At 37.0% G+C, this 25,163-nt stretch overlaps 1 protein-coding gene across 2 annotated transcripts in view; it reads left to right on the plus strand.

The window, feature by feature from the left end:
* The first annotated feature begins 8,937 nt into the window (after nt 1–8,937).
* The window catches only part of LOC106066050 (uncharacterized), a 36,951-nt gene continuing 20,725 nt past the window's right edge, over nt 8,938–25,163 (plus strand). The window contains exons 1-2 of one of the 2 annotated variants that reach the window (XM_056009758.1): nt 8,938–9,118; nt 9,893–10,377. In XM_056009758.1, coding sequence (XP_055865733.1) covers nt 10,134–10,377 — 244 coding nt within the window. In that variant the 5' untranslated portion in view covers nt 8,938–9,118; nt 9,893–10,133. The remainder of the gene's footprint in view (nt 9,119–9,892; nt 10,378–25,163) is intronic. The other variant, XM_013225020.2, reaches the window with a different exon arrangement.

A 25,163-nucleotide genomic window follows, 5' to 3' on the forward strand; every position in this document is an offset into this window, starting at 1 on the left:
GATTTACAATCACTTAAAAAATAATGTTAAAAAAGTTGTTAACTTTGTTAACAGACTTAAACTTTCACTAGAGGAAAGACAAACAAATAGATATTGATAGATAGATAGATAGATAGATAGATAGATAGATAGATAGATAGATAGATAGATAGATAGATAGATGGATAGATAGATAGATAGATAGATAGATAGATAGATAGATAGATAGATAGATAGATAGATAGATAGATAGATAGATAGATAGATAGATAGATAGATAGATAGGTAGGTAGGTAGATAGATAGATTAAATGCATAGAAACATAGATAGAAGAGGGCGAAATAATATAAAGATTGGTTAAAATATCAATAAGAAACTTTTTTATATAGAAAAAGGTTATCCAACTTTTTATCATATGTAACTAATTCTGTTAAAAATCTTGGATTTCTACAAAACATTGGACCGCCCCCACTCTACCAAATCGGCAAACCTACTAGAGGGTGGGGGTGGCGGCATAATCTAAAAATTGAGTAAAATATAAATATTGAGCATGTATTATTAACATAAGTAAAGAATTCGTATATAAATTGTGTGTTAAATATAGATAGATTCTACTGTTAATGTGAGCTTTTCAGACAAAACACTCTAAGTAAATTATTATTAGATCTTTTGTATACAGAATAAATAATAATACATTGTCGAGTTGATTGATAAAATTGTTTAAGGTTTTAAAAGAGTATTTGATTAATATAATGTTTTATCTGTATTACAACATATTAATATGTTTATCATAACATTTACATTACCCTTTCTATGTTCCAAAAATTTAGAAATATCAGCACATATTCCAAGGACTTCGAAAGTTTAACAAACATAACCAATGTGTACTTCAACAGAGAACAATAGACAACCTAATGATTATCAAGTTTGAACAATTTCTGAACAATGTTAACCTTAATTCTTGTGAAAACATGGAACTTACGGTTTTGTCTTGGTAATGTAATCTTCTACTGAATAAAAAAAATAGTATTACAATGCTCTAGATCTAAAGCAAAAGCAATCTTTGTTTTACTGAACAGAATTTTAAAAAAATCAATGAGCCTGGGTGCATAATACGTTGGCTAATTGTATCCTTGTTATAACTATTAGATCTACAATTCTTTTTTTCTTTTCGATTCTCTGCATAATAAAAGCAAACTATATTTAGTCAATCATCTTCGCGATTATATTAATTTTCTTAATATTCGAAATATAAATCCTAGAAATGGAAACCTTGTTCTCGTGGTTTATGTTTTATTTCATAGCTCAACCAAATCGCTTACAACTAATTAAAATACTTGTAATTGTTCCCTTAATGTTATAGTAGCAGATGAACGCAAAGATTAAAACATTATAACCTCGTGACGTAACTACCGACTTCCGCTTTAAAATTCCAATCGTCTGCTATTGTGTTTGCTAACGTTCAAAGTAATGGAGTGGAGTGCTGAAAATGCACGTGCATTTATGAGTAGCTCAGCAGATCTGACTAATGTTGAAGGCAAACAGTCCGGAACAAGAGATATCGCCAGAGCACTCGGGACATTCTAGATAGCTTGCATCGGCGTACAGAGGGTGCCAAAAGGTAGCAAGGCCGATCGGCGCCCCCCACCCATATCCCAGTAGTGTCCACGATTCATAAGACGCCAGTAAACATTACAAAACTTTAATTTATAGTAAACGACGGTGACGAACTTAGCGAATGAAATATTTGAAAATTTGTGTTCATAACCATTTTGGTGTCCAGAAGCAGCTTCCTCAACCATTCTCTCCTAGGTACTCCCCTGACAGCATGAATACAAAATTCTTCCAGTTCTTGTCCGTGAAAATTATACAATGGTGAGAACTGGCGGATGGAGGAGTGATGGTGATATGTTGACTAAATAATGTTTTAAAACTGGTTCTGTTTGTCTGGGTCAATAATTGGGCGTTAATGTCATCAATTAACATTGGTTAGAATTCAGAGACATTAACAAGCCAAAGGTTGTCTACGTGATTTAGCAGAGGCGAAACCAGCATAGATAAATCTTGCTAAGTTTTGGAATTTTCTACTATTTTTATTTGTCAACATTTATTTTATAGATTTGTCTGAGAACTTGCTTTTTTTCTTAACTTCAACAAAATGTAGGAAAATAAACAAAATTGTCAATGCAAAGACAGTAATGTAGATAATAAAAAAAAATATTTAAAAATTAAAATAAAACAATATTTTTTTAAAAAGTGAGTTTGAGTTTATGCAAACAGTAGGATGCTCCCATGGGCTACTGCTTTGATGAGCAAATGTAAAATAATAATTATATGCATTACGGATGTTAGTAAATGCATCTTTGATGGAGATGTATTTTGGATTGTTACCATACAGTAAATGGATCTTGTGGTTCTTTGATCACATTACAGTTATCGAACCAGTCTTGAGGTTTTCTTTCCATAGGTACAAGTAGGCTTAGGGCTGTGCAATGGATGGCATCCAGGTTTATGTCTACATTTGATTCATCTAGAGAGGTGCACTTATGACATTTCTCTGAATTTTCACTATCTTTAAGTCTGACTGTGTTGAGCCTGTTTGAGTCTGAAATAGACTGAATATTGCGAGATATGAGTAACGTGTGTTCAGCATAGGTCATGAGTATTAGTAGCCCGTAGCTGTTGAACTGACCTATATTGTATTTGCCTAATACTCCTTTCTGTGTAATTGTCAAAAGTGTTGAGCCGAAGGCTCTTCAAAGTAAGACTGCTTGAACAAACCGTTCAGTCTGGAAGAGGTCCAAGTCAATGTCTATGAAAAACATTGCTATTTCCGATGTATCTGGCACTCCGGGCGCATGGACTAGAAAACATGGCCAAAGGCCGAGCACACCGAAAACTCCCGCCATTTGCCTGTGTTTTACTAAGCTAACCGTGCAGGACTCGCCCTTACTGTAACGGTCCCTTGAGGAACGGCGCATGGATTATCGCATGGATTATCGACAGGGATGTGAAAGCTCTCTTTCAACTCCGCACCGTGCAATGGGAAAGCTCTCGCATTCTCACTCCCACCTGAGTGCCACGTTGAGGCAGAATAGCGCACCCGGGATGCTCCTTTCCAGACATGATAGTTAGTACATACTCGAGAATTAGTAGCTGGTCCACATTTCGCTATATTTCTATTATAGCGTTTAATTCTTCACATGCGGTGAAACAGGGTTGTGTCATAGCACCCTTGCTGTTCTGACTCATGTTTTTGTTTATGCTGACAGATACATTCAGGAATAGTGATGACCAGGGAATGTAACGTATCAAACCGATGATAGCCTAATCAACCTGAGGCGTTTCAAAGCCAAAATTTAAAAAAAAAAAATCAGCAACAATTAGGGGTATATTATTAGCTGATGACTGTGTCTTAACTGCTTGCTCCGGCACTGAACTACATAGCATCGTTAATACATTCTCCAAAGCATGTATGGATTTCGGTCTCACGATAAATACTACCTGCCAGCTCCAGGAAAAACAGACCCAATAGGGGCACTTCCCCAAGAGGAAAACATAATGAAATTAACTTGCGAATTACCAAGGTCAGTGCATTCTATGGTAGTTTGTGTGGAACAAAAGAGGTATCACCACAGGTATGAAATTAGGAGTCTACCCCGTCCTTCTCAAGGTTGTTGTGCGCCTCTTTAACCTAGACATTTCTACATGATCTACCTCAGACAAATTCTGAACATAAGGTAGCAAGACAAGATACCTCACACAGATGCAACGGATACTTTTTTTTCTTTTCTGAAACCTTTTGGATAAGTATGTTAAACATAAGCCAAATAGTCATTACTCTTCATTAATAGTCTCCAGTGTTGTTGTTTTTTACTATCAATAGTGAATAGTTGTAACAATTGTGTATTTTTATGAAAAAACTTCTTGTATTAAATAATTTTTTTTTTTGCTTTCAGAAAAAGTAGCTGTTGCATCAGAACTTTGAAAGATGTAAAATATTATGACATCGGATTTTCAATATCTTTTCTAGTTTATGAGATCTAAACGGAACGGACAGAAGAACAGACAAACCACAGAAAACTAATAGCATTATTCCCCTTTCTGGGGCCGCTAAAAAGTGTAAGAGCGGAAGACATTTTGAAATGAATAGACAAAAAAAAAAACAACAAACAATTTAAAGATTGCCACATCACAAAATGATGTTGTCAATGAAATAACTATTGCTGGTTTAATTTAAAAAACAATTGGGTTCTATTTTCGAAAATCAAAAGTTGTCGCAGTTCCTATTTTTTTAGAACGGTATGGAATGTTCTAGAAATAACGATTCTAGTTTGCTGGCATACATGCAGACAAAAAGACATACATACTGAACTAAATAAATAGCTTTTTTTTTTGTTTCGAAGACTACTAAAGGACATGTGTGTTGTGACGATTGCTTATCTGCTCTTGACAAATTAAACATTTTGGGGTCGGACGTGAGTAATTAGACAAAGCGACAGAGCCTCAAACTGATCATTAACCTTCGTTGGTATTCAAGACTTCATTCAATGATGTAACGCAGGAGTTCTCAACCTGTGGGTCGCTACCCCTTTGGGGATCGAATGACTTTTTGCCAGGGGTCGCCTCAGACCATTGGAAATTTTGGTTTTTGGTCTAAGTTTCATTTTAAGCCTAAGTTTTATTTTGGTCATTTCTTACGTGTGATAAAAAGTACAGTTTTACCACAGACGGTATACATTTACAATGTAATGTATGAAGTCAAGGAATTTCAGTCAGATTAGGACGTTACAAAATAAATAATAAAGCGATTGTGTATCGTCAATAACATGAAATAATAGTGGGGGTGGGGAATGGGCGAGATAGGCCTAATTGAGAACAGGAACATATTACCAGAAGATAGGCCTAATTGAGAGCACGAACATATTATCAGAAGATAGGCCTAATTGAGAACACGAACATATTACCAGAAGATAGGCCTAATTGAGAGCACGAACATATTACCAGAAGATAGGCCTAATTGAGAACAAGAACATATTACCAGAAGATAGGCCTAATTGAGAGCACGAACATATTACCAGAAGATAGGCCTAATTGAGAACAAGAACATATTACCAGAAGATAGGCCTAATTGAGAGCACGAACATATTACCAGAAGATAGGCCTAATTGAGAGCACGAACATATTACCAAAAGATAGGCCTAATTGAGAACAAGAACATATTACCAGAAGATAGGCCTAATTGAGAACACGAACATATTATCAGAAGATAGGCCTAATTGAGAGCACGAACATATTATTATCAGAAGATAGGCCTACAGAACGACCTATTGCTTAAAGGGAGACTTTTTTTTCCATTGATAGTTAGGCCTACTTCTTTTTTATTTCTTTTTTATATAATTGTCATTCGGAAATAAATTTTTGCAGACAATTATATAAAGCTTTTGCTATGTGACTACATCATACATTTGATGATTTTATTACATTAGCAAAATCACATTTAAAGCCTAACTAGGCCAATGAACGAAATAAATTTTATGGTAGGGGTCGCGGCGTACTGGTGATTCGTATTAGGGGGTCGCCGAGCTAAAAAGGTTGAGAACCGCTGATGTAACGCATGACGAAAAACGTGTACAGAGCGTGACCTGCCTCTTCGGAAGCCCAATATCTTTCTCTTCGCCGAGCCTTTCATGTATCTACCGCCTGTTGTTGTCTTGGCAGCAGATCAGTTCCAAACACTTCGCCCGGAACAGAAGAGGACAATGCCTCTCTAAGTTTTACGGTATGAATGACCAGATGCAGTATATTTAGGACTGGACACTCCATTCTCTTACCACCACACAAACATGTACCAAAAGTGGGTGTTGTTTTGTGTTAAGTAGTTACTTAATTTCTTTTTCAAGCATAACCAATATAAAAAGAAAAACATACAAAATAATTTAAAAAAAAACAACACAAAGCTTATTCTAAATAGGCCTATAATTGTATCAGTAATAAAATTTGTTAAAAATCTAGACTAGAAGTGATAAATCTGCGATTAGAAATATCTTTACCAATTGTGGTTGTTTAGCGCAATTTCATGATTTTAGTTTTCTCACTACGCTTTGACCCTATCACTTGTCTCACTACGCTTTGACCCTATCACTTGTCTCACTACGCTTTGATCCTATCACTTGTCTCACTACGCTTTGATCCTATCACTTGTCTGGTCTTAACCTGTTGAGAAAGGGAGAAGGGGGAAAGAAGGAGGCCTCTGAATCAGTGATCACTTTTTAAATGCATTAAAAAAAAATTCGAACTCGATGGCTGAAGCCTCCTCAAGGGGATTAATTCAACTTATACCATCACATGTCAAGTGCGATTTCTTGCCCTTGTTAGATACCAAACATAATAATTATTTACCAATAGTCAATTAACTAATGTTGTTGTTTTTTTTTGTTGTTATTTATTATTATTATTATTGATTCTTGTTTTGTTAGGTAAGGATTAATAAAGCAGGTTTAGCCTTAGTCTTAATTGTCCAAAATTTCAAGCTGATCCGAGATGAAGTGTGGGAGAAATAACGTGTAAAAACTTTTTACCAGACAGATAAAGTGAGTTGTTATAAGCTTTTGTAAAATATATAATATACAAATGTTGCCTCTTTGTTTTTCGCTATCCCTATACTGCTGCTGACGAACTGTTTGACGAGTGGGTGAACGAAAGAAACAACATTGCAAGCATGACTAATACACTTCAGCACAAAAGACTGAAAAGTAAAGTAGCAATAATACACTAAACACTGAACCATAACTTACATAAAGTGACATATACTAAAACCCAAACTAATAAAACACTCAGATAAAGGCAGATTTCTTAATCGATTTGCTAGGACAAATTCGTATAAGTGCTTCTAGAGCCATTAGAGCATGGAGCGTATTGCCTGATTTAGCCCCTTGAACTATTGCTTAGAAGAGTTTAAGTTTCATTAACATGCACGACTAGATTAACGAATGCAAACTGTTATTATCTTCTCTTTGGAAGGACCTTCCTTAATTTATAAGAAAAGATATTTGAAATGAGACCTATAACCTACTGCATAAGAAAACTTCAGACTTATGATAAGATGAAATAAAAGGGTGATCTAAAATAAAAATAATAATACAAAAACAGTGGTCAGTATAATTGTAGATTAACCCTCCACAGAAAACGTAAAGAAAACAAATTCCAGGGCTGATGTGGTACTGAGAAGGAATAGGGGGAGGGGGGATGTTAGGCCTGGCCTCTAACCATAGCGACGTGAGATCCGTAATTACTAATAGGGATGTAACACATTATATCTTCATGGATCTTAATCAATTTACTGTCGAAAGAGCTGAGCCGAAGCTCTTAAAACTCCAGGCTTGTAAGTCTGTCTGGAAGAGGTCCAAGCTAATGACCACATTTAACATAGCTATTTCCAATGATCGGACACTTCAGTTGCACCTACTAGAGTACGTGGCAGAAGGACCAGCACACAGGGAACCCCGGCCGTTTCCCTATTGTTTACCAAGCTAATCGTGCAAGACTCACCATTGATGACATGGTCCCTTGAGGAACGCTCGCCTTGATTTTCCAGACAGAACTGTTGTTCAGATAAGCCGAAGGAGGCGAGCTTCCGTGGGCCAAGAATTGCAAGAGTTTTCGTCTCAACGCTAATGACAATTTTTGCAGTGACTCCTAGAGATATAAATTATTGTGTCTTTTAATATTTGGAAAATTGTTCGAGGGAGTTAATCGAAATTATTTACATTAAATGTTTTTCATCATTACTTCCTTTGGTATGAAGGCTGGACAAAACAAGAATTCCTATTACACAGATTATAATAGACTTACTGTTATGAGGTGTGTGTGTGTGTTTCTATGGTGACGGTGGAACAGTGAAATCAACGGCTAGCTACCTATCCGTGTAAACAGATATATATATATATATTTTTTTTTTTTTGGTTAGCCCTTATTAGGGTTACTAGACAGCTGCACACTCAAAAGAGGACAAAATGGTGGACAAAGCCTTACTAAAAGAGAATAATACAAAGGTACATTTCTTATTCCATATGCTAGGAAAAATTCTTACAAGTGCTCCTTATTCTTCCCTAGTACCACTGTGAGCATGGAACGGGTAACCTGGATCAGCCAGGAAAATCAACAACTTTGCTAACATGCATGGCAAGAATGACACATGGTTACGCGGCGTAATTATTTTCTTTATAGAAGTAACGTCTCTAATCAATAAAATATGAGGATGGAAATATAAAATAAAGCTTCTTTGAGTTAAAATACATTGTTGTAATGTTGACATGCGTCTGTTTGTGGGGAGGGGATATGGCAAAAAAATATATATATATGTTGTTGTTTTTTTTAGTTTTTGAATTAAAATTGATTGTTTTGGTAAGTTAAATTTACTTTAAACGCTTTATGAGTGCGGCGAAATCATGGTCAATTACAGTCAATAGCTGGTGACTATATACGAGTTAGGGATTTCTTTCCAACTGCAATGGGCCGTACATAGAGAGAGAGAGAGATCGACATGCAATTCTGTGTGTATTGCATTTGTGTGTGTCAAAGCCTCGTTTTAAACACATAGAAATGTCCAGGGCTGTCGAAACCTGGATATTTACCCAATGTCTTGGGTGAAAATTTGGTTCATTTGTCTTTTTTTTTGTTTTTCGTAAAAATGGGAATTTAAAAAAAAAAATATAAATTTTGTTCTCAGTACCTCATAATGTCATTTTTTTTTTTAATTTGTTTAAAAATTATATAGATCTATCACATTATTAAGCTTTGTCATTGGTTAATTTTTTTTCTATACCGTATTATAATTAAGCTACAATAAAATTAATTTTATTAAAGTTGAATAATAATACAATTGTTAAGGGATAGTTCTATTTTTTATTTAGTACTTTATTATTTTTCTGTTATGAATCGACTGATAAGACAGAAAATTTGTATTTTGCGGTTACATCTAGATTTAGATCGGTATTGAATTTCTGGATGTTCTTGGGATTTGTCAGCTACTATTCTTGGGATTTCTAGAAAACCTTAGCAGCAATCTTCAAATAAACTTTCACTTGTAGATCTAGATTACAAGTGAACAACACGGATTAGAACTTGTGACTACACGGTAGGCCTGTGTCATAACACAGCACAGTTTTTGGATCTAGATTAACCATTAAATTCATTAAATCTTAATACGTCACTGACTCACTATTTATTTATAAGTAGAGCTAGTGTAGATATTTTATATCTTAAACTAGTAGTAGATCTAGAATCTAGATCTAGCCTAAATTCTAGGTAACATTAGATTTGATTAGATTAACTTGATTAAGATTAACATGGTCATGATTAACTTACAAAATACTTAGTAAGTTAGTAACATTATACATACTAACAATACTAACATAGTCATAGTAAATCATAGTTACTGTCATGATAGTATCAATTATTCAAATTTCAATAACATAGACGTCATAGATTATCATTTATGATAGATTTAGACTAGACTCTAGTAGTAGTAGAGACAGAGTTGTCAGAGTATCTACGACTATTAAATAGATCTAGTCTAGATTCAAAATTATAGGGCTATACTATTACTAGCCTAATACTAATAGTGGATAGTCCTATAGAGATCTAGATCTATAATAATATTATTAAAATCTAGATTTAGATTAAATATAAAAAGTGTGTAAAGATCAGATCTAAAATCTAAATCTAGTTTACAGTTTTTACAGTTAATTTTTTAAAGTTTTGTTTATTATTCAAAGATAATTTATTATTGTATTATCTAGTATAATAGAATAGAGAGAGATCTAGATCTAGAATCGGTATGTGATTTTTAGTGCACAATCAGTTATTAAAATTAAGTTGATCCTACATTTTATTTAATTTTTGTCTTTAGAATATCTTCAGATCATTTCAACACGTACAAGTCAAATATTTTTCTCAATATTGCCAGTGACGCCAGTGTAGTACGCACCCACTAACTAGGAGACTATTGTTTTCTTCTTTGGATTTTAAAATTGGTTTCAACATAAATACCATCAATCTTTTTCAGAAGTGTTGCACAGGATTAAAAACCCTGTAAAAAAAATTTATTCATACTTTGGATTAACATCACAGAAATAATCAAACTATTCATAATGGCATCCTGTGTTCTCATTACTGCGATCATCTGTGTTCTAATCACTGCTGTAGCAGTCATTGTTGCCTTTGCAACACCAAACTGGGCAAAGTTTCAGGCCCTCAGCAGTACTGGCCTTTGCGATTGTCATAATTGTGATTGTGGGTTGTGGCTTCAGTGTGCAGGTGGTGCCAACGATGGGTCTATTGACAACTGCAAGTGGTATTTCACAGATGAGTTTAGGATTGAGAAGTTATTGCCAGGTAAGAAAATTTTGTAAAATGGCTATTGTTTATTGTTTTTAATCTTCATGCATTTTGTAGACTTCTAGTCTTCTGATTAAAGTCCCATACCATTCATTTCTATTAGGAGGTGATTAGTACTAGATCTAGTTTTAAACATAATTACAAGTGCAGTAATGATTGCTTAAGAAATAGGAGTTTACACCTGCTTTCTTTAGTTCTATCTTTTTTTTTAATCCCTTTATCTTATAAATAAATATAATACAGACGTTACTTCAAAAAAGTAGATGATTACGTCCTATGCGTCATGCATTTACTAAAAATTGCTTTTGTAGTTTGGCACCTTTTAGCTAGTGCTGAAGCTCATGACTCTCAAGCATGTAAATAGTTCATTATGTTTGTGGGTCAGTTTGGTCTCTATAACTATATATAAAGCATGTATAAAGTTCATTATGTTTGTATGTATATGGTGTCTAGATATAATATTATATATATATCAGGCTTGTATACAGTTCATTATGTTAGTATGTGTCTGGTTTTTATCTATCAGGCATGTATACAGATCATTATGTTTGTATGTGTGTGGTGTCTATTATATCAGACATATATATAATATATAATTTGGTTTATTATTTTTCTGTGTGTCTTTGGTGTTTATATATCAAGCATGTGTGTATACAGTTGATAAAGTTTGTTTTGTGTGGTGTCTATATGTCAGGCATGTATACAGTTCATTTTGTGTGTGTGTGTGGTGGAGATATATATATATATATATATATATATATATATATATATATATATATATATATATCAAACCTACAGTTCTATAAATGTGTGTGTGTGGTGGCAACTGAATAGTCATACACTTCATTGAGCTTATCTTCCAAAGCAGACATCTGGATTCATCTCATCTTGTTCAAACATAAGTTTCAGATCTGGAAATCAGAATGTCAGGAGATGGTATCTTCTGGATTATGAGTTGAAGTAGTTGGACTTAGTCGTACTGTCTGATAGACCAGTGTGCATGATTCTTTTACAAGAGTTTCTGATAGTAGTATATTTATAGAATTGTGTCTCTGTCTATGGGAGTGTGTGTGGGTGTTGATCTAATATAAACATCTCTTTAATTTTTGTTCCCCTTTCAGACCATGGGCTCTGTAGGGCAGAGGATGTAAAAGTCATCTGTTGCCCACGGTTTATGTGGTCAGCACAACAATCAATTGTTTTTTACTTTTCCACAACAAATGTCAGGTACCCATTAGATCTGGTTGGAATTGGAGCAGCGCTAAGGATCATGGTATTTAAAATCCCAGTCTTCACTTGGATTTGAACTCGGAACCCTCAGGTTCAGAAGCCAAGCACTTTACCACTCAGCCACTGCACTTTATCTTCAATGTTTGTCTCATCCTAAACTCTATCATTCTACTCTACTCGTTTCATTGACATTTTTAGGTTGTACATAAATATATTATAGGCCACACAAACTGGAAATTTTATTTTATTTTACTTCTAAAATAAAAGGGAAAATTAGAACTTGAGTGAGAGGTTCACTATTATATAATATTTTTTTAAAAATATCTATGGCAATAGTTTTTAAGTGCAGTTAATTGTTATTGTGATTGGTAGAAGTGGGTTCAAATACTTGTGGAAGAGCAATTTAGTTATTTTTTTAAAAAATGTCATTACATAAACAAGGAACCAAATTAATACAGTTTAATCATTCTGAGGGATGCACTTAGCCCTGAAGTGAGGGCCACCCTGCTTTATGATACAGAAAATATCATATCCTGAATGAGATATCAGAGTCATAAAGTTTGTGTGTGTGTTGTGGGGGGGGGGGAGAGCTTGGCGGCTGAGTAGTTAAGTGCTTGGCTTCTAAACGGGTCTCTGTTTTGAATCTCATTAAAAACTGCGAATTTGAATTTTGTAATAAGCCCCCCCCCCCCCCCCCCCCCCCGGTGCCATCCAACTCTGACACTTATTGGTGAAAGTAAAGGCGGTTGGTCATTGTGCTAGTCATATTAACCATTGGTTTTATATAAGCAGATGGCCTTTGTACATCATCTGCCCCATAGATTGCAAGGTCTGTTGTAGGATAATTTACGATTCTACTTTCAACTCAAAAAATTAGGTGTTGCTGTTCTGTGGTCAGTCTCCTCTTTCATCAGACTACTACTTCTGTCTCACCACTTTCATGCACAGTTTTAAATTGATACTTTTAGCATGCTCAGAGCTCAATCTCTTTTTGTAGTGAGGGACTATCTTTTAGTTAGAAGCGTTCCATGCTGTTTTTAAGCGCTCAGCAAACACAACTTTGCTCAGTCGAGATTCGAACTCCCCCCCCCCCCTTCCTGTCCTTTTTGATAGATAGCCAAGCGGTTTTGGCCACTCATTTGCACACCCCAAACTCTCACCCAAACGGAGTTTGATTGGGTAGACTTACTGTTTATGGTGTGTGTGTGTGTTTCTATGGTGACGGTGGGAAGAGGGTTAGCTATTCGTGCGAATGATGCAAGATATGTGGCATTGTCGTCAGCGGTCTCATGTACAACAGACGACCCCATATCGCCAGAGTATAAAAGACGTGGTTTTGTAGTAAGATTTTGTTTAAAATACCATTTTATATTATTGTTAAAGTTTACTACATATATTTAATTTCATCTCAAGTTGATTTTGTCTACATTGTAATTAAAAAGTTGTATTTAGTGTTCACAAGAGAAAGTCGTTCAAGTTATTATATTTCACATTTTACACATTAAGCTATAATACGCCTGAAGCGGTTGAGTTGTCTACCGTCAGTTTGGTGCTACAAGTCAACGACTTTCTACAACACTTAACACTGCTTTCACACTAAGTAGCACACATGAGGCCAGACGTGCATTCGTTTCGCTGGGCTCTTAAGCTTATTGGCTAACCACAAAATGGTCGGTTTCATTTCATTAATCTGTTTGTTCTTTTGAAATACTTCTGTGTGTTGGCTGAGCCACCTTTTGGGGAGGGGGGGGGGGGAGGGAGGGGCTCGAGTTTGAATCCCGACTGAATCAAAGCTGTGTTTCTTGAGCGCATGAAGGCAGCAGGGAAACCTTCTCCCAGATACCTCCTCTCCTCCCCCCCCCCCTTTCCCATGGTCAACAAAAGAGATTGGACCATAGCGCACTTATTCTGTAAGCATGAAAAATGCGTTGTATAAAAGGAATTTAAAAAAAAAGCTTTTACACAACGAGGCAAACAATACAAATCAACAATACTTCATCCCAGATTGTTATTTCACAAGTCTGCCACTTTTAGTTAGCGAGTTAAGCAAAAAACAAAAAAACGAAGTCAAATCGTCTCTTAGTGAAACTCGTCCAGGCCTCGCTAAATAAATGTCTGTCCTTTAAATGTCATCTTCTTACACGTTTTGTGCATAAATGTCTCAGAGTGTGGACTGGCCTTGTGGCTTGTTTAGAGTCAACCAGGACATTGTATACCTTCAGCTTCAAGTCGTGATGCAGTAATAATTTGCCCTCCCCCCATTTTAATTTTTGGTTACCTTGAAGGCATTTTTACACATTTCAGTTAAGTTTCAAAATGATTTAGTAAAAAGAAAAAAAAAAGAAGAAAGTTATTAGTTTTACCCTTGTAGAATTCTATGTTATGTTTGAAAGAAAAAAAAGATTTATTTTTTTAAATGGTTAAATAGTGAATTTGGTCTCTGGTTTCAATGAGACAACATTGTATGATCATTAATATATATCATTGTTATTTGATGAGGTGGCCCGGTTCAAACCTATACACGTTGACTGTATTGTTACCTTGCGCTGATTTCTAGAAGTGTGTGTCCTTTTTGGCATCTCCCCCCTCCACTCTTTGACTTTAGTTTTTCCATTCTTATTGGTCTTCCTAATTAATGAGTGGGCTAATTAGCTTTGCCTGGCACCGCTGGGTTGTTACTGAGCACCATCACGCGACTCGATGGCCGCCCCCATCTCCATGTGATCACCCACGATATCATTTTTTTTTTCTCGGTTTCTGGTCGGATGCGGCTGAGAGGCCAAAGCCACTTGGCTACGGTTCGGCCACATAACAAGGGGGGCTCGAGTTCGAATCCTAACACCAGCAGAGTTGTGTTTGCTGAGCGCCTAATGGCAGCACGGAAACCTTCTCCCAAACGCCCCTCCTCCCACTGGTCCACTCAAGAGATGGCTCGTGGCGCACTGAACTGAACTAAGCTTGAAAGATGCACTATATACAAGCAATTAAATAAACACAAAGGAAGTAAATTAGTATTCTATATAAACTTCATTTGAGGAAAACCCAGAGGCAACTTAAAAACAAAACAACTGGCGATGAAAGAAACTGACTTTCTTTTGTTGTGTTGTCCATATACTACGATGTCCAACTAGTTTTCAAAGTCTTGGAATGTCATTCAGACACTTTTATTTTGATCTGAAAATTGTTTTGTCTAGTAGTGTCCTACAAGGGGAACCTTTGGGACAGTGATAAGATAGGTAAAAAAGCACCAAATTCTATGACAAGTAAACCAAATGCTCGAAAACGTATTTCTCTCTATTTTCTTGTTCACGCTGCTCAGTGTTTCAGGGAGTATTTATTCATGATGAAATATAACCCAATGATGCCCAGCCTACGGCGCGAGGGTCAGATGCGGCCCTTAACGAGATGTTTTTTTTTTTCGTCTCTGTAAACTTTTAACAAAGTGACTCGGCGATTTTTCCGTGATATTCGTCTGGGAAATGCACTTGACTCCCAACCCCACAAAGGTTGAACATCAGTGGTGCCATAATCTGTAAGCATTCTTATTCGTGGTCGAAGATGAGCACATTTCTCATTTCCTATGAACTCAAAGATGGCTTAAGTCCAATCTTCGCGTTAAAAAGCCGGCCGATCACACGGCTTGGGTAAGTTGGGTCTACTCCAGATAAGCCTTCTACTTCTCTCAGTCTCTGTGTCCTTTCGTCCTGTCCGGTCTCCTGCATATATCATAGAACAGCTTGGCGAGTCGGGTAGTCTGTTCCGCACCCTATTTTGCCCCAGTGGTGCAACGTATTTTATAGATCCAATAGTTTGAACTGCCTTTCATCATTAACAGACCTACAATTGACCAGTTAACAAAATACATGCCCACAATAAATAATCGTTCGAAATTCCACACAGTTAACATTTGAAGTGGATTGATGGGATGATTCAATAGGCTGTGGGAAGATTGAAAGAATGGTCCGCATTCAGGCCCCTTCCCCCCCTCTTATGAAAGACTCTTTTCTTGTTAAAACACACACTGTTATAACAGTGACATGTTGAAATCTATTTCCCAGACCTATTTCCACGTAGTTCTCGCTTGTGCTACCAACTGTGCTGTTCTCCACTACATCCATTAGGGTTTCCAATTGAGTCTGGTCTAGATTTAGATCTAGTACTTTGTACATTGTTCCGGTGTCCCTTTAAACTTATTGTTATACTTCCTGGCTGAATGTTTAAATTGAAATATAGTGCTGTGTAATTAATTGAAGTCCAAGAGCAACAGGAATAGCCTTACAATCATTCTCTCTCTGCCCTGTAGGGCCTGAAAGAGTAAATTCGCTATATTTTAATGAACTACACAAATACTCATCTTTTAAAAGGCACATTTCTTACTGAAAGCAAGTGTTCCTTGTGTCACTTCACGTCTTGCTTTGCCCTGATACAGACTTTATAAAGTTCAAGAAACTTTTCCAGTTAAAGATGTTTCAAGTATTTCTATACATTTTCTAAGTTTTTGAAAGCTATTAGTCATAAGTAGTCTGTGCTTGCAGTCGTCTCTTGACTTCTCTTATTGAACCGAGAAATGGTTCGATCCGTGATTACAGCTTGCCGGTGTTTCTTAGAATTGATTATCAGACTAGCTAATAAAGTAGTTGGTCGTGAAGATTCATTCATAAATAACTTTCTTACTTGCGGAAAAGGGGGGGGGTAACTTTTATTTTTCATGCTTGTGCAAGAGCTTAGTATTTTCTCTGTCATAGAGATATTTCTCAGAATTTTGCTTTAACCCCTTTTACAATTCCAAATTCAATTCAGAACTTCATGGAACCTGGACAGCTGATCTCAAAAAACGGGTCTAAAGATTTTCCTACAAATTTAACATTCGATGTATATCGCTGAGTAGAGAATTACTAGCTCGTTGGTCACACGGGGAAAACTCTACAGTTTGACCGTTATAATAAATAAATTCGGCTAGAGACTAAACCTAGGTATAGATTATTGGAGCTCATTTGTTAATATGGCCGTCGTGTTACTAGGGTGTCATGTGGCCAGTACAATGACTAAACGCCTTCAAATACCAGTGAATGTTTCTAGTTAAGTTTAGGCACAGAGAGCTGAGGGAGTGCAGTGCTCATGTTGTGGGAGTTTCAAATAGAAACAACACAAAAAGGAGGAAAACCTTAGAGATGACCACTTGTCACGCTTCTCACCAGGGCCCCAATACAATAGGGAGTATCTACGACACGAACTTTCGTCAGTATGGACAGTGGCGGTAGGTCGCAAGAGATAGTGAAGCTGCTTCCATTTCAGTGGCATTTGTGTTTCCTGTATTGTAGTCATTATATCAAGAGTCATATTGTGCTCCCAGCCAGAGTCATTCTCGTGCAGTTCACGTGACCACACTGACTCAGAATAGTGAAATGAGATAAATTATCATGTCAATATATTATTAGTACGTGCATTGTTTTAGTGGCACACTTTTAAAAAATAATTTACTGCTACAGCAAAGACAAAAAATGAAATACAACAAATGCACCAATTTCATCCGTTAAGCCGACAAATCACATTCAGTGGTTTACGTTTAAATCGACATTTCAAGGATGACTCCCAGAGTGACTGACATTCAGACTAATTTGACATTGGGCGGCAAGCTGTTTCCATAGATATCGACCAATGTCAACGTCTGCAGCCTCTTCCCAGCTGGTAGTGCCAGTGCTCTGTTGATCCCAATCACAGGTATGACTCGGACGAGGGCAAGTGAAGAACATTCTTGTATCCACCACTTTCCTCATATCGGGGCTCCATGTCATTGCTACCCTTGGGATGCGCGATTCCTTGTCGAAGTATATATCCCACAAGCCTTATGCGACGTCACAACCATGCTAAGTGGTCGAGTGCCCGTTCGGCATATGATTTCTTTGACTCTGGCTGGGCAAGATAAACGCGTTTTGGTCATTGCGTTGGCCACGGGTTTGGTATAATTTTAAGTCATTGGTTAACATGCATGACGCATAGGACGTAATCATCTTCTTTCTTTGAAGTAACGTCTGTATTATATAAGATAAGATTGATACCCTCTTTAACGTTTGGAAACGTTTTCAACAACATAACGATACTATAGGGTGTGGGTTTCTTTTGATTGTTCTTGTATTTATGGCGTAAGTGTACTCGTTCACGACCTATACGAGTTCTTCAATTTCGCTATGACTTTGTGAGCGCGACAAGAATAAATCTGCGTAGCGCATATTCTTTTTTTCACAGCACTCCCCTGTAACTCCCCAGGGGCCAGTGGGCCCGTTTCGTGTTGTACTCGAAGATGTAGATCTACGTTTGGTCGATGTGTTGACCTCCTTAGTGTGTCAACAGTGTTCACTGTTGTTTGCCCTGCATGACGAGCGCTTATATGCGTTCCTTACCTTGCGTGTAAGCGCGACCAGGGCCCTCACTCCCATTGACCTACCCACTGTTTATACGTATCTTCCCATAGTAATGTCTCTCTCTCTCTCTCTCTCTCTCTCTCTCAATCTAGCCCATTCAAGTCGACGACATCCATTTTGATTTTCTGTTTTTCTGTTGTTGTTGTTTTTTTGTTTTCTTTTGAAAATGTCAATGATGAATAGATGTATATGAAAACAGTAAGAACTTTCACTAGACAAGTGCTTTATATGTAGTGGAATGTCGCTTAACTATATCATTTGTGATACATTTGCAATATCGTGTAGCGTGATTAATCGAGGCCGATCGCCATAGAGGGCGTGAACACTGACCTGCAAATTCGCAACCTGTGGGTAGTGGAGACCAATAGGTCTGTACGACGTGGCAACGAGCTATTGGTCTAAACTGCCCATAGGTTGCGACGTTGCAGGTCATTGTTAAGGCCTTCTATGATGAATGGCCTCGGAGATTAGCACGTATCCCTAATGAACACAAATCCACTTTACAAAATTGAATATATCTCAAACAAGAATCGACTAATAAATAAGCTAAACACATTACTTCAAGTCTAAGGACAGAAAATGTTATTTAATTGAAGCACATTAAACTCTGCATCTTCACCTTTGCCTTTTTAATAGTATGCGAATAATGGCGACCCAAGTGTATTTCTAGAAATATTTGGATTATCGTTAATCCAAGTCTATTTTTAGATTTCTCAGTTGATGTTTTTTTTAATTTTATATAATTATCTTGTCCACACACTTTCAGCATGTCCTGGAAAAAAAAATATTGAGACAGAACAACTTTTGTTGTTGTTGTGTCTACCTTGACACGTTGTATCACTTGAGAGGTACGATTATAATAAATGATGATTGCAGTATCTGCCTGGTTATATTTATATCCTGAGTATTGTCTTATCTTTTCCTTCTGAACAATTTAAATATCACGTGGTGTCTTAGTGTTGATATTTCGATATCTAATACAACTACTCCTTACATCTCTCGGTTTATTTTTGGCACCTAATTTTCGTTGATAGCAGCCTTGGAGTCTATTGACGATGATTAGCTTTAATGGTGTTCAGTGATTCATATTTTCACCCTTGTATTAGATATTGGGTAGCGTTCATGGACCATCCCTTCCTTTCTTTATTGTTTGATACGAAGTATTTTGGGATGCGCCTCTTTTGATTTTGATGATCTACACTTTGGTTGGATGGGGTGACCAAGGCGATCGTCCATTATATCTTTGATCTGGGTAGGTGTTTGTAAGTGGCAACTGTGACTGTGTGTGTGTGTGCAGGCACTCATAGGATCCCCCTTCCTACGTTGTATAGGTGAATCCTGTGTATAGTATGTTTGGTTTCTTTGACTGAGTCATTGAGGGTTAATGGAATGTCTCTGTTTAACTAAAGAGTGGTAGGAAATGAGGGAAAAGAAAAAAAAGGTGTGTTTAAGGGGGTGAAAGGGGGTAGATGTCAGTGCTCAGGTGTTAAGCTTGCTATCTGGGAGATTGTGGGCGTTCAATAATGAGCGCAACACCCCTCACCCCCCCCCAATGTATACATTGTTTCTCGATAAAAAACGATGGTCTTCATGTGTCATGTTTTGACCTAAAGATGGTGTTGTTTTCATATATAGGTCTTTCAGGTAAACATGTACTTGTGGTATTCCTATGCCAGGCCCTTCACGTAAAGAATTGCTCGCTTTATTCATATGTGACGTGGTCATGAAAATGAAAAATGGTATTTATGTCTTGTTCCTTTATAACGTAAAGATTGTCTTGCGATGTTTGGTCTTTTTTAAAAAAATAACCTAAAGATGATTGTATGGTTCTCCTATTGTCAGGTCATTGTCGTAAAATAAATGTGATCCTACACATAAGACTGGTGATACTTCGTATGTTGGGATATGTCAGGTCCTAGTTTTAGGTTTTCATGCCATACATATCTAATTTTAACTTTACGTTTCAAATTACTGCCCCTTTTTCTTTTTCTCAGTAAGAATGAAAAATATTTAATGTCTGTCAATTGGCCTTAAGTTGTTTTTTTTTTATTATTTCTGTCAAAAGAGACAACGAACAAACTGATAGAAATAGAAACCTCACCAGTCCACCTACGGTCAGATTTGTGAGAGATGGGAGTCCAAGAATATCTAAAATTACATCAAAGTTGCTGTTTTTAAGACGTGTGTGTCCTAGACCCTTGACCAAGATGAATGGAGGATGGCTTAAAATAGTAACCTATAAGAGACCTTTAAAGTGGACACGTCTTGGTGTGTGAAGGCGGTCTATAACAGTCCAGCTGCTGACCTCCATGGTACAAGGCACCCCCCCCACTTGACTTAACGAGCGATCACGTCTCTTAATGAGGTTATGTACGCAACGAGCAAAGACGTGAGCTGAATGGGGGGAACTGGAACACAAATAAGTTGAGGGCCTGGTGTGTTTGTGGAGAGAAATTAAATGGGGTGGGGGGGCGGGGAGCCTGTTGGTGTAGTCCAATAAACTTTGTAAGTAATACTACGCCAATACATAAGTGACTTTTTTGTGTTTAACATTGACACTGGTTTCCTAAAAAAAAAAAATCCACTTTTTATATTTTGCGATAAAACTAGTTTGATTTTTTTTTTTACAATTGGCAACGCTCTTATTTGTGTAAGCTGTACAATTATCACATTCTTATTTTGTTCGTGTTCAAAGGCATTCAACCGCCAGAACCTGTGACGTGGCAACGAGCTGTTAGTCTATACTGCCCTCAGGTTGCGACGTCGTAGGTCAGTGTTCAGGCCTACTATGACGAAGGGCCTTGATTCAACCCATCAGGAATTGTTTCCCCCTTAAAGCTCATTTTTTTTAACTTCAAAAATCTGACGCTATGCGGAATGAATGATGCCCGCCAAGTGTTTCATATTATCAGAAATCGGAACCGATTCCTCGTTTGAAATGCTCAAGGGGTTCATTGGCTTTAGGAATATTTGCACATTCCCCCCCCCCCTTTTCCCAGATAACTGCATGTTAAAGTTTGTTTAGGTCTAAACTACAACTGGTTTCAAGTACTATGACGTCATCCGCCAACGTGACAAGCCTATTCAATAAGTTATACAACGAAAGGCAGGGATACTTTAAAGTTTAAAAAAAAAATGTCTTTGGGAAATTACATGCGGACTCCCAGCCTTGTGTTTTTTTTTCCAACACCCCCCCCCCTTCTGTAAAGCTTCTTGTTCGTTACGTTGTAACTTGTTCTTTTGAAATGTGTCTTACGCTTAGATCAAGTGTTTGAGTCGTTTGTGTGTGTGTGTGTTTGTTCCATGCAAAGGGATTGGTTTTATGTTTACACTGCGATGCAATGAAGCATAACCAGGCTTAGTGAATCTGTCACTTGCAGTGTTTGTATTGGCAGGCGTACGATCATCAAGCTGTCACCGTTATATTGTAACTAGAAAAGCCGAAACACTTTGACGTCATGCCCATATACATTTTTTTTTTTTCGTTGAGAAAGAATCCCAATCTAGTTAGTATAACTCCATCTTGATATTACTCTTCAGAAAGAATCCCAATCTAGACAGTATACCTCCATCTTGATATTACTCTTCAGAAAGAATCCCAATCTAGACAGTATAACTCCATCGTGATATTACTCTTCAGAAAGAATCCCAATCTAGACAGTATAGCTTCATCTTGATATTACTCTTCAGAAAGAATCACAATCTAGACATTATTGCTCCATCTTGATATTACTCTTCAGAAAGAATCCCAATCTAGACAGTATACCTCCATCTTGATATTACTCTTCAGAAAGAATCCCAATCTGGACAGTATAGCCTCATCTTGATATTACTCGTCCTTGGGAATGTGGCCCAATAGCATACACCGAGACCAGTCGTTATAGAGGACCTCAACTCTGTCCTGCGACGTTGCAACCTGTGGGCAGCTTTATAACTTGTGCTAATAATATTTAAGCACATCTAGTCGACTCATCCCAGCTTTAAAATGACCTTTGATCCTGTCAAGGCAAAGGTCACCACAACACCCTACGAGCCTGACAAGTTTAGAGAGGCAATAGATCTACAAGTAGTCGACAACTCGAATGATGTATGTTGGACTCATCTACGGCAAGTAAAACAGAGAGAAATCACGGAAGAAATTACTTGAACTTAGAAATACACGACAACTATTTGATGAGTTTCAACGTAGGAACAAAGATAGGCATTTCCCTTTTGTTATTTCATTGTTTTTAGTTGAGCTTGTTGCACATATTTCAGTTTGTGATCACGTCTTGTTCTACTATAATCTAGGACTAGTTGAAGACGTGTTTGTTTCAGCGTCTCCTTGGTGTCACTAGACGCTGGTCTAGTTTACTTTGGAGAAAAACTCAAACTGACTTCAACGACAGATGACGAAAAGTTTTCAATTGCTGTTTGTACACCGCCATCTTTCATGCATATTCTTGCATGCTCACTGCCTTTTGACTTGTCTCTTTTTTTCTATTTCTTTTTTTTTTTGGGTTGGGGGGGGGAAGAGAAGCATTTATAACTTAAAAAAAAATGTATATAACTTTTTCTTCTCTCTGTGTGCACTGCAGAATCAACTTCTCCTTCTTTTGTTTAACTTTTATTGCATGGAGTTGGTAACATTGAAGTCTAATGTAGTGTCCTTGACATTGGTTCATCTCGAAGATCCCCAAATACAGCACACACATACATTTGCTTTAAGAAGTTAAATCATTGTCATTCCAGTCAGCAATCAGTCAGAACGCGCGGGTAGGCCCTGCCATGTTCTTCTAAGTATAGACCTTAATTACAATTCGTACGTCGAGTCTAACATATTAATGTTCACAGGAATGAACGTCTTAATCCCCGTTAGGTTTCTGTTTGTATGTGTGTACAAAGTGCTAGATCTAGTATCACTAACGTTCAGCCAGATTCGCTGTTACTTTTCCTTGGCCTGTGAAATGGTGTCTTGAGAAATGTATATTGAATGAAAGGAGGTTATTGATTTGATTTCCTTGGCACTGGTCACGTTCGAAGCAGCGTTAAGTGTAAGACCGTGGCACTGTATTATATATGCACCGCCCACACAACTACACAATAGCCTTAGGAAGGCATTGAGCGCTGATGTGTATTTATTAAACTGCAAGTAATTGTGTGTGTGTACGAGAGTGACAGAAAGGGGGCAGACTGACGATAAATTGGCCCAAAGTGTATGGCTGACTTAAATCACATTCACTTATCTCTTTTTTTTTTTCTTCTGTTGAAGCTATGGGCGCCACACAGGATCTGTCGGCCTTCGTTCTCTATTCCTCTGTCTCTCTTTTTCAATGACAGGCTGCTCCCATTCTTTAATGTTGTCTTCCCATCGCTTTCTCTGTCTGCCTCTTCTTTTTTTTTTCCAGGTACTATTCCCTGTAGGAAAGTTTTTGCGAGCCCCGAGGACCTTGTGATATGGCCACAGAGTTTTAGTTTGCGTTTTTTTTTTAATTTTTGGAACGTGGTCATCGTGAGACCCTATTGCCCCTGTGATCCTGTTTCGAAACTCCTCGTTTTTGGTGCGGTTTTGTAGTTTAAATAGTTACATTTAAAAAAAAAACACAATGAAATGCATAGCACTAAGACATAACTCAACGGTAATCTAATCCACTAAGATGGTGTTTGTAATGTGGCTACAAGACTGTGTACACAAATAGATGACCTTCAACCTCTGAACACTGCGAAATCTTGCATTGTTTTTTTTTTTTCTCTTTACTAAACACTCTTTAAACTTTAAACAAATCCTAGGGAGAGGTTTCATTTGGTGAGGAGACTGGTGTCATAGGGGGAGGAGCAGTTTGGGCGGATGAAGACATGTTCAAGTGAAATGCGGACCCAAGTGAAATGTCGTGTGGGGTATGTTAATTTTGCTACCGCTCTTGTTTTAGTAACCTGTTGGTTGACTTTCTGATCCAAATCTGGTCTGGTCTTGGGTTCACTCATCTAGCTAGATCTACATTGTTTTTTTGGCAAGGGAGACTATTCGAAACTTTGCTGGTTCTCATGACGTAGTTGGTATAAAAAAAACAAGCTGTCGTCAGCTTTATGACAATGAGTTGCTGTTTTTTTTTTATCTTATGAGTCTTAGCTTGGTGTTGGTTTTGTAGCTAGAAGATTGGGATTTAGTGTTGAAGCTAGAAGCTATGGATTAAATATTGAAGCTAGAAGCTATGGATTAAATATTGAAGCTAGAAGCTAGGGATTAAATATTGAAGCTAGAAGCTATGGATTTAAATATTGAAGCTAGAAGCTAGGGATTAAATATGGAAGCTAGAAGATTGACATTGTTAAAGCTAGAAGTTAGGGATTAAATATTGAAGCTAGAAGATTGAGATTGTTAAAGCTAGAAGTTAGGGATTAAGTGTTGAAGCTAGAAGCTAGGGATTAAATATTGAAGCTAGAAGATTGGGGTTGTTAAAGCTAGAAGTTAGGGATTAAGTGTTGAAGCTAGAAGCTAGGGATTAAATATTGAAGCTAGAAGATTGAGATTGTTAAAGCTAGAAGTTAGGGATTAAATATTGAAGCTAGAAGATTGGGGTTGTTAAAGCTAGAAGTTAGGGATTAAGTGTTGAAGCTAGAAGCTAGGGATTAAATATTGAAGCTAGAAGATTGGGGTTGTTAAAGCTAGAAGTTAGGGATTAAGTGTTGAAGCTAGAAGATTGGGGTTGTTAAAGCTAGAAACTAGGGATTAAGTGTTGAAGCTGCTATCTAGGGATTAAATATTGAAGCTAAAAGATTATGATTGTTAAAGCTAGAAGCTAGTGATTAAATGAGGATTAAGTGTTGAAGCTGCTATCTAGGGATTAAATATTGAAGCTAGAAGATTGTGATTGTTAAAGCTAGAAGCTAGTGAATAAATAAGGATTGAGTGTTGAACGCTAGAAGCTAGGGATTAAGTGTTCCAGCTAGTACTGTTGAATTAATTAATATGGTTTAATGAGTTAAATGTAGAGTATAGTTTAGAAATTAAAAAAAAAAGAGTTGAGAGCTTAGTTTAGAGATGAAATTAGAAAAATTTTTGAGTTAAAATGGAGAGTTTAAGATGAACCGTCAAAAAAAAGTAGGGGGTGTGGAGTCTGCATGTCAAAATCTCGGTAAAGACTGGGAATT

This window comes from Biomphalaria glabrata, chromosome 14 (assembly GCF_947242115.1).
Source record: "Biomphalaria glabrata chromosome 14, xgBioGlab47.1, whole genome shotgun sequence".
Classification (NCBI taxonomy): domain Eukaryota; kingdom Metazoa; phylum Mollusca; class Gastropoda; family Planorbidae; genus Biomphalaria; species Biomphalaria glabrata.